Source organism: Neospora caninum, chromosome II (assembly GCF_000208865.1).
Source record: "Neospora caninum Liverpool complete genome, chromosome II".
Classification (NCBI taxonomy): Eukaryota; Apicomplexa; class Conoidasida; order Eucoccidiorida; family Sarcocystidae; genus Neospora; species Neospora caninum.
In genome coordinates this window covers 594,314-612,233 of record NC_018387.1, presented here as the reverse complement: position 1 = coordinate 612,233, position 17,920 = coordinate 594,314, and the positions used below count along the sequence as shown (strand labels likewise).

Below are 17,920 nucleotides of genomic sequence, written 5' to 3'. Positions count from 1 at the left end.
CTCAATGAAAGTCGCCACTTGACCACAGGCCGGCTTCGCTGCCTCCTACCCGGGGCCAGTTTACGAGAAGCAACGAGCACACTTCATGCGCACGAAATTTCCTCTTTCCACGGGACGCATTTGGAGCATGTGTTCTGCTTCTTGTTCCTTCTTTTTGCCTCTCACGAGACTCTACGTACGATGCCACCACTTTTACCCGGCGGAAAGTCGCGGGCGTTTCTCTCTGCGGTGACACGTGAGAGAGCCTTGGTTTCTGCACACAGACTCGGTTTGAGGATTTCTCCCGCTGAAAATGGAGACATGTCTGGTGGGCGATGAGATTGCGAAGGCCCGACAGGGATAGGCCATTCGGTTTTTCCCTCGCATGCACCGTCTGACTAACGGCAGACAAGAAGCCGAGCCGCGCTTCGTACAGTGTATTGGACACCACACGCACTGCTGTCTCTGTTTTGCAGAGCGTTGCATCGGAAATAGGTCCCCGTCTTTCCGTCGAATCGACGGAAGTGTGCACATATTAAGATGCATACTCTCACTTTCCTTCTCTTTCCGCTACCCTAGACATCTGCATTTGCATGCAGCTACATCTGCTGGGGGGATGCAGGTTTACTTCTGCGTTTGCGGTGAACTGTCACTCGCGCCGTTTTTCGCGGCGAAAAATCGGCGAAGCTGACGACAGGCGGCGCATGCAGCGAGAGCGAGGCAGTACGAGCAGAGGCGGAGAGTGGAGCGGCGGCCTCACGAAAGACTCTTTGCTTCATCGCTTTCTTTTCCTTCTCCAAAGGTTTTCCCTTTCTTTGCCTTTTCAAGAGACAAAGCTTGGCTATCCAGAGTCCTTGTGAGTCTCACCCTTTTCCCCTTCATGCCGTGAGACCGCCTGGCGAAAAGCGGGAGGACCAGGGGGTTCCTCCGAACCCGTCGCACCATCTCTCTCTCGGGAGCGGGAAGATTTTCTTTGAAAGACAGCGTTTGCTGGCTCACTTGGACGGGAACCGCGAGAAGAAATGCAGCCACAGGGGGAGGGCCAGAAAGGGAGAGATCGGTGTTGTGTTTTCACCCGCAAAAGAAGACGCGGCCGAGACACCCCCGGACAGCCTGCACACTCAGAAGAGCTGCTGAGAGCCAACAATTCAGGTCAGGAAATGCGCGATTTCTTTCGTTTGCCTGAGAAGGCCTCTCGACACAGAGACGCCTCCTCTTTAGGGTGTTGAGGCAAAGAGCCAGAGGAAGACGCTAACTTTTGGGACGGAAATCAGCCAAGAGCGGACCGCCTTCCGTCATCCCAAAATCACCCGCTACGCTTTCCGAAGGGAAGGCCTCTCTTCTCTCGAAAGAACGTCACACACGGCGGCTTTCATGAATCAAAAAAGCGCCGCATCGTGCCTTGCCACGTCGCGTGTGCTTCATCCTCTATCCACAAATAGCCGCCTGCACACCTACATTTCTACACGCATGCATACACGCGTACATACGCAACTGCATATATATATATATATATATATATGTAGTTATGTAGTTGCCTAGTTACTCTTGTGTCCATATCTGGTCCTGCCACTTTTTCTCCTGGGCGACTGGAGAGCGTTGTAAGCTCTTTCGGTTGCCATGAAGGGAGTTACATCTTAGATTATCTTTCGCCTTCATTTCGACGGTTTCGCTGTCACCCTGCGATACAGACGTTCACCTGTTCGAAGACTCTTCTCTGAACCATTCGCGCCGTCTTTACCTCTCTTCTCCGCTTCTCGTGTTGTGTGCCGTCCATCTCCTCCCTTTCCTCCCTGTTCGACAGTCTCGGTCTTCCGTTTCCCGCGGTTCTGTCTCTCCTTTCTCCCTCTCTTTTCTGCCTCTTTCTCCTGTCTTTGTCCCGTCTCCTGCTTGGTGCCATCTCGACCCCCGTCCCCCTGATGTCTGCCGCATGCTCCAACAGTGGAGGCATGCGCGTTTGGATTTCCGCTGCTCCGCCAACCCCGTCGTCTTCGCCTCTCCTTGCGGCGGCCTCGAGGGAGACTCGGGCGTCGCGTGCGAGCGCCGCGGCGTCTCTCCTCTCTGCACCACCGGAGGCCTACACTTTTCGCATTCCTTCCTTGGGGCCGCCTCCAGCGTTTCACGCCAAGCCGCCCTCTCTCCAGGTCTTCGAAACCCACTACCAGGCGGCTCTCCAGTTTCTCTTCCTCTGCGACCGCGTCCTCCTCCCTTCTCAACATGGCTCTGCTGCCCCCTCCGTCTTCTCGGGCGCAGTTGCGTTCCAGGCTGCTTCCACCTTCTTCCCTTCTTCCTCACTCTCTCCTCTCTCCGATCGGGCTGTCTCCGATGGGCCCTGTGCGCTGCCGCCGCACGGGGCAGCGCGTCCCGTCTCTCTAGAGCCCTTTCCAGCGGCGGTGTGGGAGCGCCATCTGCCTGCGCTCCGGGTCCACGCGGCGACTTCACTCTCTGCGAGATGCAGCCTCATTCTCGCGGCCGCCTATGCCACCCTGACTTGCGAGAACCCCCGAGAAATCGCGAGTTTCGTGGCAATCCTAGGCGCCCTCCTTGAGCCTCCTCAGGCGGGCACGGGCGCGGACTCTGCGCTGCGAGGAGAAGCGCGGCGATGCCTGACCTGGCAGAGAGAAAGTGCAGAAAGCGAGCGAGGGGCGTTTTCTCTTGTCGCGTCGGCGTCCCGCCTGTCTGGTGCGCCGCATCTCCCAGCTGCTGCGGATCCATTTTTCTCGTCTTTCTTTGCGGGGTTTCTCTCTTCGTCTCTCGCCTCGCTTCTCAGGACTGCCCCCGCAGTCCTGCCTTTCTACAGAAGTCGCATCACAATCAATCACCTGCCTCTGCTTCTTACGCTGGATCGCGGCGGGCACTGGGCGTCTCTTCTCCTCACGCTCCTTCGCTACGTCTACACGCTTCTGCTCCACCCTCCCACTGCAGTGGAAGCCAGCGCCGCGGCGGCTCGTGAGGCCTCTCTCTCCGCCTCGGTGCCGGGGCCTGAAGAGGCACGCAAGGCCGAGGGCCCAGCTTCGGGCGCGTTGGGATCCGCGGGCCAAGGCAAGAGCAAAGACATCTCTCCGACCACGCACTGCCTCACCGTCTTGCGCTTCCTGCGCCAGCAACTCGACGCAGTGTGTGTGCATCCCGCCCTCGCTGCCTCGTCCTTCTTCCTGTGCTCGCGCCTGCTGACCTCCTCGACCGCCGGCGGGAGTCTCCAGCTAGTTGGGCGCGAGGCCGAGGCTGTCGTATGTGGGGTGTGGAGCCGGCGAGAGGGGCGCGCCGCGGCGTGTCTCCTCGGCGGCCGCGAGGTCGTTCGACTGATGGGCGAGCTCGCGCGACTCGCGTCGATCCGAAGAAGCGTGTGGCCTTGTCTGCTGCATCCCCCAGAAGAGGACCTCTTGCCTCTCCTCGTTTCCCGCCTAGGGCGAACCAGCCGGCAGGATGACGCTGGACAGCGAGACGGCGCCAAGGCGGGGGTCGCCAGAAGAACCCGAGAAGCCGAACTCGCCAGGCTTGCGGCCGGAGCAAGCGAGAGAAGTCGCTCCGGGGATCCAGCGCGCGAGCAGTGGAAGAGCGACTGCGCGGGGCCCCCCTTGCGAGAAGCAGAACACAGTGCACGGGGAGCGGAGCAGTATCTGTGTTCCGGGGAAAAGAGACACTCTCCGTGTGGGGATTGTGCTTCCCACTGCTGGCGCCGGGCGCTCTGCGATTCGCCTCCACCGAAAGCGCCAAACCCCTCGCGGCCCAGTGACGCCTCCTCTGCATGCAGTGCATTCCCCTCGTCCCGAGAACCCGTCGCCTCAGCGCAGGAGACAACTCAGCGAACCGGCCCTGGAGGCTCGGCCCCTTCCTCGCGCTCTGTCAGCCGCAGTCGGAGCGTGGAGGCGGGTGATCGCGGTCCTACTTTCGGCGACTCTGTCTCCTCCCGGCAAAGGAAACGGGCGCGCGACTCTTCACTGTCGAGCAGTGGGGGGGCAGCGGGCAACCCGAGGCTGGTTTACTCGAAGCGAACGCGTGGGGAGGCTCTGGGGCCTTCTGCGTGCGGCGAAGAGAGCGCAGAATTCGAGACCCACCCGGGGGAACAGGGCGAGAGGGAAGGCTCGGAGGGTTGCGAGGTGTCTGCGTCGTCTCCGCCCGGCTCTGGGGGAGAGGGGCGAGGAGAGAAGGCTAGGGACGCGGGCGGCACACACGGAGGGATATGGAAGGAGCATCCCCCACACCAGTTGGCCTGCGCGCCTTCTCGCCTCTGCCAAGCATGTTGCCGCTGTAGAAGGAAGACGCGGAGACAGCTGCGAAACGCCAAGATCGCCGCCCTCGGCGGCGCCTTGGCGGGCTCGAGAGATCCCCGTTCTCTGCCTTGGCTTCTCGGAGAGCTGGACGCACCTGTGCGTTTCCCTGACACTCCCTCACTGCATGCGCAGGAGCCGGCGGAGAGAGGACGGCCAGGCGAGCAGGCGTCGCCCGCGAAAGAAGGCTGTGCCTTCCCGCGGGCCTCGCTTCTCGTTTGGCTTCTGTGTCTGCCTCCGTCGCTCTTCCTCACTTCACTCTTCCTTCCTCCAGCGCAAGTCCGTGACCTCCTTTTTCAGCTCTCGCAAATGCAGCTTCTCGTGCCGCCGTCTCCTGGCGACAGCGCCCAGGGTGCGGCTGAGGGCTCTGCGGCGTCGCTTCCGCGGCGCGCGAGCGCGGAGACGCTCCAGTTTCTCGCTCAGGCGGCGGGGGCCAGCCAGCAGTTCTTCTTCGAGGCCTTCCAACACAACTGGTTGTTCCCGCCGAGTTTTGCGAACGCGCTCGTCGCAGCTGAAGCCTCGATGGCTGTTTCCGGCGCCGGCGGGTCCGCGCTTCAGGGCTTCGCCATGTTCGCGCCTTTTGTCGGGGACTTGGCGCGGTGCCTCGTTCTTCTCACGCCGGGTTTCGCAACAGTCGATGCAGCGCGAGCTCCTTTGGAGAAGAGCCCGTCGGCAGTTTGTGATCGTGCGGGAGATGACGCCTGTCGAGGAGGCAGAGCTGGGGAAGAGGCAGCGCGAGGACGCGAAGGCGGGGAGCCTGGGCATGGCGGAGATAAGCAGCGACACACGGGCGCGTCCGCAGGCGCGGTCCGGGGCAGGAACCCGCCGAGGCTCCAGCTGTATCATTTGCGTCTCTCGTCGCCGTCGGTGGTGTTTGCGCGCTGGCTGTTGAATGCGGTGCAATACAAACTCCCTTTCCCCTTCTCTGTCGTGGCTGCCGCGCACGCACGCCTCGCGCTCTGTCTCGACTGGCTCTGTTTCCTGCCTCCTCGTCTCCTCCCATCCTCTTCCTCGGCTTCTGCCTCCTTTGGCGCGGGGAGCGCAGCCTCGTCTGCTGCCCAGGACCCGCAAAACCAGCAGGGTGTTTCTGCTGGCCGCTGCCGAGCTGCGCAGTTCGACTTTGCGTGCTGGCGCACGCCTGCCGGGTGTCTCCAGTCCGCGGAGGCGACCCAGAGTCTTCTCCGCGTCGCAGTGGAGCACTCCAAGGGCACAACAGCGAAGGCGCGCGCAGCTGCGAGTGCAGCCGCATCTGCCACGGCGCTCGCCCAGCAGGAGTCTCGCCTTCTCTCCTCTCAGATTCGCTCGAAAGCCGAGGCAGACCGGCGCCCAGGCGCGGTCTCCGGCGGAGGTCGTGACGGGGCCTTTCTGGACTTCTTCAGCGAGGAGGCAGGCCGCCGCGAACGCCTCGCCGCAGCCCGCGAAGCCGCGAAGGAGACAGTCCGGCGCGCCACAGCCGCGGGCCTTCCCACGGTGTGGGCTGCTGGGGCCTTCCCCACCGACTTTCTTTACGAGGCCGTCGTCATGCCGCTTCTCCAGTTCCTTCTCCCCTGCAGGCGAAGGAGCGGGTCGGGGACCGAGCGCCGCGAACGAGTGCCTAGAAAAAAAAATGCGCAAGGGAAAGAGAACAGCGAGGCGCGAGGTGAACACGCGTCGGACGCGGCTTCCCGGCTTGAGGACGAGAAGGGAGAGAGCGCTCGACACGTCACCGCCATGCCAGGTGACAATGTGGACGCGGAAAAGGACATTCGAGAGGCGTTCTTGTCTTCTTTCCTGAAGCAGCAAGTCGGCGCGGCCTCCGCAGGGGGCTTGAATCCGCCGCGGTACGCTGCGTCTTCGCGTCTCGCTCGGCTGCTCCCGTTCGGCTTCCTGGCCTTTCAACTGGTGTCCGACGCGGCGGTTCTCCCGCGAGACGCCGCGGGGCTCCTCGATTTCTTCGGGGGTCTTCTCGCCTCGTATTCGCCATCGTCGTTGCCCCTCTTTGTGCCTTCTCTCGCAACAGCTCTGGCGACCTTCGGGCTCCTCCAGCTCTTTCTGCTCCCGGGATCGCCGCTAGCAGCTGCGCTCGGCAGAGCTCGCCCTCCGTCTGCGTCCCTCACAGCTGCGGTTCAAAACCACACTCTGCCTGGCCTTCTTCTCCGACAAGCTGGATACCCCATTCGCCTGGCCTACCGCAGCGCGACCGCGAGAGGAGACTCTGTGGGCGGGGCCGTCGGGCGTGTCCCCGGCGTCCAACGGGCGCCGGCGGCCCTCGGCGCCGGGCGTTCGACTGTGAACGAGAGATCATTTGTCGCTCCGCGCCAGCAATCGCCGAGTCCCTCCGACGAGGACGCGAGTACCAGCAGGGAATCCTCCCAAGGGCGACCAGAAGACGCCCGGAAACGAAATGGACATGCTGTCGAGAAGAGAAGCCCGCATGTGGTTCGTGGGGAGGACTCACCTGATCTCGTCTGGGTGCCCGCCTTATACCTCGGAGGGAACGGCGGCCAGAGCGACTTGCGGGTTCTCGTCCCCCTTCACCAGCTGCTTTTGCATGCTTGTGTTGCCGCTCTCGCCATCATCGCCCAAATCGCCAGCGACGCCTCGGCATTTCGGGCCCTCGCCGCCGTATGCTGGCGCCCTCCGACCGTCGCAGACGGCGTAGACACCTCTGGAGCTCTGGGCTCCAACCGCGTGCCGGGGGAAAGCCGAGGGGCCAGTAGCCTGGGGAATCGGCCTTCAGATGCTGCAAGACAGGTGGAGGGCACTGGCGAGACGAAGGCCCCCGAGCAAAAAAGGGAAGACGAGGACAGCGGGAAGGGACCGCCGGAAGAGAAGGAATGCTTTCTGGAGACCAGTGACGGCCCGTTGCCTTTCTCAAGTGGTTCCTCGGAAGAAAGCGAAACCGATTCCCTGTCCTTCTCCCAAGACGAAGACGACGAAGCCATGACGGAGTTCTTCTTTAGACCAACGTGGGACCCCGCTGTCGGTCTGCTGCTCTCCCGCTGCTCGGGCGCGAGCCTCTCTTCTGTCTCCTCGCCTTCGGCGCGACCGCGACCCGAGTTCGGAGCAGGCTGCGGCCCCAGGCGAGGCGGCGCGGGAGACAAAAAAGGAGACCCTGAGCAGGCCGCGAGGTTCTGGGGACGTTGCGGACCGGATGTTTACCAACTTCCGGCGTTCCTGCAGGACAACGCTGGCTTCTCGGAAAGCGGCAGATTCGCCGGCGGTGTGGGCGTTCGATGGCGTCGCCACGAAGAACACATAACCACAGCGGGAGCCCAGAAGCCGAGGGGCTCTCTCGCCCTTCTGGCTGCAGAGGCGGGAGAGAGGAGACGCGCGGGCCCGCAGGCCTCTCCTAGGCGCGAAGAAAAGGAACCGGAGGGCCCGCGGCTCGGGCGGTGTTCGTGCAGACCCTGTCGCTTGTGGAACCGAGTGCTGCAGGCTGCCGCAGAATCGTCGGAAGAGTCTCCTCCGCATTGCCAGAGAATGTCGCCCTCGCGCGCGCTCGCCTTCTCTCCGTCTTTCGTGGCGTCTCTTCTCGCGTCTCTAAGCCTCAGGGGCGCTCAAGGGATCAAACTGCAGGCTTCGAAGGCGGAGAGAGAAGCAGAGAGAGTCGGGATAACTCACGTGAACGAAGACGGCGAGATGCGTTGTACACAAGTCGGTACATCGCTCGGGACCGCACCAACGGGAACCGAGGAAACAGGGGCCGCCGACGGCGAGAGTTTTTCAGAATCTCTGAGGAGGCAACGCGGAAGCAGCAACGTGGGACTTCTTCTCGCATGCGTTCAGAGAGCGCTGCGACAGTCTGGGAGACGCGGGGTTTGCGCAGAATCGAACAGCGCCAGCCGCCAACAGCCATCCGCGAGTCTGGGTTCTACCCCTGCAGAGACCTCGCAACAGGACGCGAAAGACACAAATCATGGAAGGCCGCTCAGTCCGGTCGCTCGACACCTCCTCGAGTGTCTCCTCTCTGACGCGTCAGTCTCTTCCTGTCGAGAGACATCCGGCGAGGCACCAGAGCGCGGGGACCGGGGCGACGCCAATGGGAATTGCTCCTTTCCGTGTTCTGCAGCTTCTTGCAGGGACGCATCCCCAGAGAGCAAGGCGCATGCGCTCTGCAAGAGAATCTGTCTCTTCGTCTCGGCTGTCTCGCGCGACCTCGCGACAGCCCGGCAAGCGGCTGCCGAGCAGTGCCTGGTCTGCGGGCGTGGGGGCCGGACAGGGGAAGAACCGCGAGAAGGAAGTGGACAAACCCGCGAGGGCGATGCGGAGTTCACGGCGGATGGGCCTCGTGGCGGGGAGAGTCGGGGCTTGGTGAAGACATCTCCGGAAGAAGAGGGAAGTTTCGTTCGGGGCAGGGGCCTTCCTGATGACCAAGCAGCCTCGGCAGTCAGCGGAGACGCCGGGAAACGCGGGCTGGCGGTTGCCGAACTGGAGGAAAGAAAGGAAAAGGCGAGGGAAAGAAAGGAACGGGAGAGACAGGACAACGGGAGACTTCCATGCTGCGGGGCACTATCTAGGCAGGAGACGACCTACACGCAAGGCGTTCTTTTATGGGGCTGTCTGTTGGCCGAGATGCAAACGCTGCAGGAAGAGGCACGCGAGCGGGGAAAACGCGAGAGGAACGAAGAAAAAGAAGACCAAGGAGGGTTTAGCGCAGGTGATGGCTGTCCATTTGTGGGCTTCCTTCTTTTGTGTCTTCTTGCCCGGAGTGCCGAAGCAGCTGCTGCGGCGGCTCGTCCTGCTAGCCTGAAGTTTGGATGGAACACTCGAAAGGAAGAAGCGAGAGAGACAAAGAGCGGACACGAGGAAGACAAAGCAAGTTGCACGGACGAGGAAGAAAGGACAGCCGATCCTCACGAGATGGCGAGCCTCTTGCGGGTGTATCTCCACCTCTACGGGGTGTACGTACAGCACAGAATGCGGGGGCGTTTCACCCACCCAAGGGAAGTGGTCGCCAGCGATTTGCAGTTGGGGATTCCCGTATGTTTGGCCGCGAGAGAGCGGGACCGAAGCCAGAGGAAGATGGAATCTCCGAAGCGTCATTCTCCTGTCAAGCGCGAGGCAACACAACCTCATGAAAAAGCAGAGGAAGACTGGAACCTGCCGTCCCCGTTGGAGCTGCTCTCTCAGGTAAGGCCGGTCGAGGCGTGGTTTCTGAAAAATCTGGAAAGGGGATACACAAAGTAGGTCTTCTCTGGAGTTTCCGTCCCAGCTCGGAAGCTGCGAATGGGCGTTCCCGCGACGCGTAGAAGTCGTCTTTGCTAGGAAGAAGTCTTCGAGCAGGCGGTTCAAAACCCATTGAGATTGTGGAACAGGAAGGCGAGCGTCCGACAGATGGTCTTTTCTGTGGCGCGTGTGTCGAAAAATCCTGGAGAACAGGTTTACATGATCGCGTCAAGAGAAAGGAAAACCCGTTTTTGCGTGGTTTACTTTTTGCGCATGCGACTCACTGCTCAATACAAGAGAACGTTTTTGCACGTCCAGAGCGTTTTCTCCCACCCCACTACCCACTCTGTCTTCGCTCCACCTCTCCATAGGTCGATGGCAGCAAATACGAACGCGTGAAGCAGGCCGCATCTCTCTTTTCGTTTAACATATTAAACAGCCAGTGATGATCCGTAGTCATTGGTAGGATTCGTCGAGGCCTTTTTCGTCAGTCGGAGGATCTTGGAAAGGTCTAGATGCAATACAGCGCGGAATTCTTCAAAAAGCATCTCGTGTTCGTGCGCTTCAGACAGATGTACCTTCTCAGGAGTTTTCCGCTTGAGTTTTCAGTAACGCCAGCACCTCTCCTGGCTCTCTCTCTCTCTGTGTCTGTCGCTTTTGCTCCGCAGTGTTACCACTTGCCAGCCTACATCCTGCCGCTTTTCATCGGGCAGGCTCCGCTCCTCGCTGCTGTTTTCTTGACTTCTGCTGCGGCCCAGCTGGAGACCCTCGCGGCTCGGTCCGGCCTCGTGAGTGTCTCCGCGGAGACAGGCCGGCAGACGAAGGCGAAGCTTGTCCCCGGCGGAGAAGTCCTGCGAAACACCGGAGACGAGAACCCTGCGTCGGGGTTCTCTCCGGCGCCGCCGTTCTTCTGTTCACTCTGTGCGTGTGAGCGAGCGGGTGGAGCGGGACGCGCCCTGAGAGAAGGGAGGAAGCACAAGGCCGGCCGCGACCAAGACGACGCACCGCGCGCCCCCGCTCGCATTTACCCTCTGTTCACTCTTCCCTCGTGGCACGAAGGCTTCCTGGAGAGACAGCGAAGACCGCCGAGAGATGGCGAACGACGAGCGGACACGTCCACTTTTACAAAGAGGAAAACGTCTCCCGCGCCCGATTTTGTCTCGGTTGTGCAACAGGTTCTTTTCCCCCGGTCTCTCTTCTTTTCTTCTCTGCAGTGGAGAAGCTGCCTCCTTGCGTGGCGCGTGTTCGCGCGAGAGATGGAAATCTACCATCTCCTCGGTCCGCCGCCTCCGTGCTTTTTCTCGCGGCCTCTATTTTCTTTCCGTCCCTCACTTTCGTCTTCTCTCTCTTCTTCCTCTTGCGCCTCGGCGGACGGAGACGCCTCGCGTGGCGTGGAACAGCCGTGGCTGATGCGCGAGAACAAGAACGGCGTTTCGGGAGGCCTGCCTCTGTGGCTCTGCGCCGGAACCGGTCAAGGAGAGAGACAGGGCGAGGCTGCGGAGAAGCGCGCGCCGCCACACGGGTCCTCGGTTCTCGCGGATGCGGCTCCGCAGGAGAATGAAACCCCACACATCCCGCAGGAAAAAAACTGGAAGGGACACCCTGGAAGCCTCGTCCCTTCCTGCTCTTCTGGCCCTGACCGGCGTCTCGGGTCGCCTCCTGTCACCTCCCTTTTCCTTCTGCCTCCCTTGGCGATTCCGACCGAGACGCCTGTGTGCTTCCCGCCTTCGCCTCTCCACCTGCATCTCCTCGAGGCGCTTCTCTCTCTGGTGTCGTCCCACTTCAGCTCTCTCTCGCCTTCGGGCGGCGCACAGGACCGTCTAGGGCCGAAGGGCCTTCTGGGCTCTCTCTTGGCAGTGCTGCCTTTGGCTGCGGCTCTCCGCCCGACCTTCCGACTGCTCCGGCAGACGCTGCGGACTCTCGCCTGTGCGCCGGAGCCGGCGCATGCAGCGGAGCTGTCCTGGGAAGGCAGGCAAGAAGGCGAAACTGAAGACGGCCTCGTCGCGGTGCTCGTCTCGTGGCTGCTGTCCTGGCAAGCGGCCGACGCCTCTCGCGTGCAGGCCATGATTGCGCTTCTCAAGGCGCAGCCTCTGTCGCCGGGGTTTTCCTGCGGAGAGGCGCGAGGGAGTGAGACGTCGAGCGACGAGCGAGAGAGAAGGCCTGCCGACGGCGTCGGGCTCCCGCGGCTCGGTTCCGGCGCGGAGAAGACACGTGCGGGGGACGCGCTTCGTGCCCACGAGAGAGAAAGACGAACCGATGGAGAAGATAGCGAAGACGAACGCGAAGAAGAAAGGGTGATGGAAGTCTGGAGAGCCGAAGAGCAAGGCCAAGGAATGTGGCAACGTGCAACGTAGGTCTCCTGCCTGGTTCCCGTTCTTCGTTCTTGGGTTTGCTCTCGGCTGCAAAGGGGTGCTCCCCAACGTCTCTGTCTTCTCCGCTTCCTCTTTTCTGTCGTCTGCTGCTCGTCTTGGTGCTCGTCTACACCTTTTTCTGTCTCTTCTTCTCCTTCTCCTCTGCCGTCGGTCATCTCTCTATTCCATTTTCTGCTCTGTCGCTCGCTCCTTCTTGTGTTTCCAGAGTGCAGATCGCAGCATTCGCGACTCGCCACGCAGCGCCTTCTTCGCAAGGCGACTCTTCCGTGCTCGTTGTGCGTTTGGGTCTGCTGCGGCGCCTCCAGTGGCCAGAAAGAGAAGCCGAGCGAGGATCTCAGAGAGAAGGCGAGACAGACCCCGTGCGCGGCGGCAGAGGACAGCCAGAGGCCGCATGCGAAGTCGCGATGGCCGACATCCAGCGCCTCTGTGAACTTCTCGTCTCTCCAGGGCCGAGCATTCCTTCTTCGGCGGCCAAGCCATGAAAAAAACGTCTGAAACCTACAATAGCGGCAAAGAGAGAACGCCAGCCCGTGTCGGGGCAACTTCCACACGCACTGTCCTTGATCTCGCGTCACGAATGAAAGGCAGCCGCAATTTTTTGTGTCTTCTTTCGCCCTCTGTCTCCGCGCTCCGTGGTAGCTGTGCGAGTGGTTGCAGCACGCACACGTCTCTGGGACTGTTCACGCGTTTCGCCGCGTTCGCGTTTTTCTCTGTTCCTCTCTTGTTGAAAAGAGACAGTCACGAGGTGAAGCCTGTCTTCCTTTTGACCAGACGTGACAGCACTATCACCCCCAGAACATAACCGATGTGGCAAGCGCCGGCAATCTTCAGGGGTTCACAGGCACCGGCGCGACAGCGTCTGTTTTCTGGTTTTTTCTCGAATCAAAGCAACTCCACGATCGCGGCCGGCTACCGTTCCTTTCCAACGTGTGCCTTCTCTCGACATTGCCTTGCCGCCCGCGTACACAACAAACTTGGTAGATGGCTACAAATGGTGAAAAGCCGCCATTTGCCTATCTCTGTGTGCAGATATGTAGGGCACGATTCTTTGTCGTTAATATGTACCCCCATCAACTTGTCTACTACTGAATCTGTGCATATATATATATATATATATATATATTATATTATATAAATATGGATAGTATAGCTTGCCATAGGTAGGTGGACAGATAGTGACCATCACCCCCCTTGGTCGGGTATCAAGACCAGTCGCTAGTTCCGGAAGAGCCGTTCACGAGGTGCGCGCCACGGAGTGAGGAGAGGCAGTCGTCTTCGTGTTTGTGTCTCGCTTCTCAGAAATCAGAACAACGATTTCACACGGTGCCTTCTATCCCTGGCTGCTTCCCATCGCCCCAGTTTTCGCTCCTTTTCTCAGTGTATCCTGCCTTTTTCGCATGCGTGTCTCTGCGTCCCGGCGGATAGAACAGGATGTCCAGTGTCAGACATTTGTAAAAAGGTGGGCGCAGAAATAAAGCGAAAGAAAAGAAGTCGCGGGAGTCAGTCAACAGAGAGAGAGCAGCTCTGCGAGGAGACGAGAAAAAAGAACTTCAAAAAACCGGATGACGCCGCGATTCGCAGCGACTCCACAACGCTCCCTTGAAAACCCTCAAATCCAACACTCGCGTTTCCGATCCTCGCTTACCCTGGGCATCATAAAGGCATGTCTCGCTGCATCTCTCTGCCTCTCACCAACTCCTCACCGTCCCTTCCTGTTTATCTTCCCTAGCCCCCTTCTCTTTCCCTTCCGTTTCTATCCCCCTTGCCTCTTGCGTCTCTCTCATTCCCTCGATTTTTTCCTCTTTCTTCCAAAGCTTCCTCTGTCTTCTCGTCCTGTCAGTACCCAAATCCTCGTCCTGCCCCGTGGAAGCCTAATCCAACTCGGCCGAGCACGTTTTGAACGGCTGCAGATCCTGCCTGCGCGGCCAACCAGTTTCGCAATCCTTCCGCGGCGGAGCCTGCCGCCTGGGGCATTTGGGCGAAACTCGAGAGTCCTGGGAGACTGGCGCTTTGAGTCGAATCTCCTGCACGAAAGGGAAGAAGCAAGTGCGCGAAGCGAACGCTGTTAAAAACACCACTGTCTCATATTGCCATCAGCGTCTCTGTGTCTTGCTAACTGCATAACCAGTTTTGTCTATACAGTTTTTGATGTATATATTTGCTTCATATACTTTTGTATAGATGAGATGTGAGGAAAAGCAAGTCGTGGCCTAGGACAAATTTCGCATCAAAAAACACGCGTTCCGCCTTATTAGGTGTCGCCGCCCCCCCCCCCCCGCAGTCGTGCAGAGGAGACACTTTTTCGCTTCAGAATGTTCGGCAGACTGCCACGGCCAATGAGAGAGACAAATGGAGATTTGCCTCTACACAGGCAAACGACAAAGAGAAGCGGAATGCTTGAGCTCGACGTGACGGGATCATCAGAAGCTCTTTTCTTCTGCGCGGTCGTCCCTGCTGCTGGGGGTGAAGTGTGGAGGAACATAACTTTGCTTTCCAGATGTGAAAATGAAGAAAAGCGGGCGGCAGAGGACGTGTCAGAGAAAAGAGAAGACAGCATACCTGAGGCCGAACAGCGGCGGTATGCCATCACGTTCGTCGCCGCCAAGGTCAACCCGACAACGCAGAGAAGCAGCTGTACATACACCCCACACAGCAGACGGCACGGAAAGAAATCGTCTCCATCGAGTCTCGTCTGGCAGTCAGAACCCTGATGTGCGTTTCGAGGTTTTCTTCCTCCCGCTTCTCTCGCGGAAAGCACAGCTCGAAGTGTCGCAAGAGAGGCTGGAACAGAAACAGAGCCACGGCTGTTTCTGCTTCGCTAGCAAAAAACGACCGGTGCACGGCCGTTCTTCGCCGGCCTCTTGAAACGGTGTGGCGATGCGAATTTGCTTGGATTAGTGAATTCTCCAAATAGGCTGGTCTCATCGGGATTGAGGCACACATGCAGAGGGAAGGCGCAACTCCCAATGAGTAAAAGCAGCTGCAGATATACAGATATATTTATAACAGATATATTTATATTGATACATTCACATAGAATGAGAGATGCATGCGTAGGTTACATGGTGAGACATACAGAAAGATAATGAAAGAAAGACACATCTGCACATATATGTACGTATACATGCGTATCTAGCTACATATATATATATATATATATATATATATATATAGATATATATATGTTTGCGCGAAAGAATGATACACGCGCATACATATACATAGGGATAGATGCATCGATGTAGATTCAAGATTGATAGATAGGTCGACGGGCATGGACACAGGAACGCAGAAATAGAAGCGACAAGACTTCCGGAAGCCTGTGGAGAAGCGTGGGTGGCCAGCCATGCTCGGTTAAACAAAACTTTCTCTCACCCAGAAAAGCTGGAATTCCAGCAATTTCATGATCGACAGAATCAGCCAGATGGCCAACCAGGCGTAATTGCCGAACCAAAAAACCCGCCATTCCACAGCGTTCACTTCGCGTCCATCCTGGTGAAAAAAGAAAGCAGACATCAGCCAAGCTACACACCGATGTGTCAATCTGGGCGCATGTACATAATTATACACCTAAGGCATATCTACCCATATATATATATATATATACATGTACGCATGTAGATATCCGCATATACATACATGTGCACATATGTGCATATGCATGTATGTAAATGTTTATAGATTTCGATGCAGGCCAGGCAAGTGAGGAACTGGGGCTGCGGTCCTGAAGAGCGAAATGTAAAGTGAGAGAGAAGAAAGACTCAGAGATAAAAGATGGGTTGAGATAAGAGTGCACAGAGATGTACATCTAGAAATACTCATTTCTCGGAATGCAATCTCTCAGGAAAGCTACACACGGAAGTCGACTTTCAAAGTTTCAAACGCATCGTTAATGTTAAATAAAACCGACCGCCCAGATAGAGAGCGATACGGCCGTGTCTCTCTCAGTGTGCCAGCAAGTACATATGTATATACGTATGCATGAATATCTATCAACTATATCTAAGCATCCACCAATATATATATATATATATATATATATATATATATATATATTCCTATATTTGTATCAATCTCTATATACATCCCTATAGATAAATCCCTGTCTATATCTATAAACCTAAGCATTTATATATATATATATATATATATATATTTATATATAAAGTGAGCGAGAAAGTTGTCTCCTCACAGGTAGGCATCCAAATGTGCCCACCCAGAGTGTGATCAGTAAAACCGCAAGTCCGGAACTGTGAGAAGCAGGCAGTGTTGTCACGCATTTCTCTGTGCGTAGCACATCTCTGTGCATGCAAAATGTGTGCATGCGGATTTGCAGGCATGTGAGCTTCAAGATCGCGAAGACGCCAGAGGCAAGGGTCTCTCCTCACCTGTGCACGCTCGAAAATCCACTGATTGTTCCCTTCAGCGTCGACGCAGCTCCACCAGCGCATGCCAACCAAGATTCTGAAAGGAAAATCCAGTGAAAACGCAGGGGAGGCGATGCAAAAACCAACCGAGAGGGGACACGAAACGCCATCTCAAAAACATGCGCCCCTCTCTTCAAATACGCACACTGAAACGCATGTATGTATATATATATATATATATATATAAACATATGTATATATATATATGAGTCTGGTTCTACCGGAGCATCTGAATGTGTCAATATATATATATATATATACTGAGACTGAGACCAAGCGAGATAAGAAGAGACAAAAGCTCGAGAACTTCTTCCTGTTTGTGTCAGGAAAAGTATGGTTTTGCCGTGCAGTGGTTCTGGCTGTCTTTGAGGCCGTCCTATTTTGTGCTTGTCGGTATTTCATCTCTCTCGCTTTGAACTCCTCTTCTATTCTCTCCACAGGAGGGTGTGCGGAAGTCGACGGAAAGACGCAAACCACCAGCACTGGTCAGAGCTGTTCAGACAATCGAAACAAGGATGGTTTGAGAGGCGCACGAGACTCACCGGCCAGAGACATTCTTGACCGTCCAAAAGTCGAGAACGAGAAGCACGAGAGCCGCGACAAAGATGAAGATCTCTCCGTCACCGAGAAAGAGCAGGAGACAGCCACCGGCGACGTATCTGCGAGGAAGAGAACGGGGGAAACGCAGGACGAAGACGAAAAAAGGTGGTAAGCGAAAACGCGCTAACAGAGGGATTCAGAGATAAGGGGTGAGAGGAAGGCACGCGGAAAGGAACCTTGAGAAGTTGGGGAAGCACAGAGGCAGACTTGAAGGTGGATGGGGAGGGGTAGGGGGATGTTTTTGCATGTTTTCCAACTATGTGCTGGACACCAATATACTTCATACAGTTGACATGCTGGTCATGAAAACCACAAGAGAATTCGGACACGGTAAACAAAGTCGTTCAAAATGTCATGAAACCACAACAGAACTTGGATGACGGAGTCCTCTACATAGACATATTTACGGGGAGAGATCGGGGACAGAACGGAAAGAGGAAAGGGCAAAGCAGAGGCTAAGGCGAATGACGGCGTCAAAGGGTGCACAGAAAAGGAGAGAAGGGGAATCAGAAGAGAGCAAGACGAGAATCGAAGACAGGTGACGCCGCCAGTAGACCTGCAGGCGAGTGCAGGAAGGGGTGTGCGTACACTGCAAGTGCTGCGACTTTGAACAGGAGATGGAAGAAGCAGATTGTCGGGTTTTTGGCACCCGCAAACCAGCGTTGCACAAACGCGGGAGCAGAGGACGGAGATGACGAATAATCGAGGGAAGGAGGCATGTAGCCTCCGGGGCCTCGGCCAGAGGATGCTGCCGTCGAGCCAGCTGTAGAGACACTTGACGAAGAAAGGAAGGACAGGCCCTCTGCATCCTGGGCAGATGCAGAGGAGAGGCCATTCGGGGCCGAGTCCAGACTTATCATCTTCGCGGACTGAGGCCTCGAGCGCCGCAGGCTAACCCTCCTCCATAAGTCGCGAAAAGGTTCAGTTCTGAAGCGGAGCGGCCCACGCCAGAGAGCGGCAAGCTGTGTGCCTGGAGTTTAGAAGAGACGGAAGGCGACGAGAGGGAAAAGGAGTGGAAAGGAAGAAAACCGCAAGGTAGAGTGGCGGGGAAAAAGCGACGACGTCAACTCGCAGAAGGGAAAGGACGGAAGTTCTGCAATAGGACTGTTGAAAACGGAGAGAG

General features: G+C 57.5%; 2 protein-coding genes across 2 annotated transcripts; one reads left to right on the top strand and one right to left on the bottom strand.

Moving 5' to 3' along the window:
• Positions 1-1,898: 1,898 nt before the first annotated feature.
• On the top strand, positions 1,899-12,252 carry NCLIV_005230 (tbc domain-containing protein,related; the record flags this gene model as incomplete). Its single annotated transcript, XM_003880033.1, has 3 exons — positions 1,899-9,362; positions 10,067-11,748; positions 11,976-12,252. 3 exons carry the CDS (start codon positions 1,899-1,901, stop codon positions 12,250-12,252), a joined length of 9,423 nt encoding a protein of 3,140 aa, XP_003880082.1.
• Positions 12,253-13,606: 1,354 nt separating this feature from the next.
• On the bottom strand, positions 13,607-17,657 carry NCLIV_005220 (conserved hypothetical protein; the record flags this gene model as incomplete). The annotated part of the gene is made up of 6 exons (XM_003880032.1): positions 13,607-13,794; positions 14,330-14,402; positions 15,146-15,262; positions 16,159-16,234; positions 16,740-16,856; positions 17,386-17,657. 6 exons carry the CDS (start codon positions 17,655-17,657, stop codon positions 13,607-13,609), a joined length of 843 nt encoding a protein of 280 aa, XP_003880081.1.
• Between the last annotated feature and the right edge of the window lie 263 nt (positions 17,658-17,920).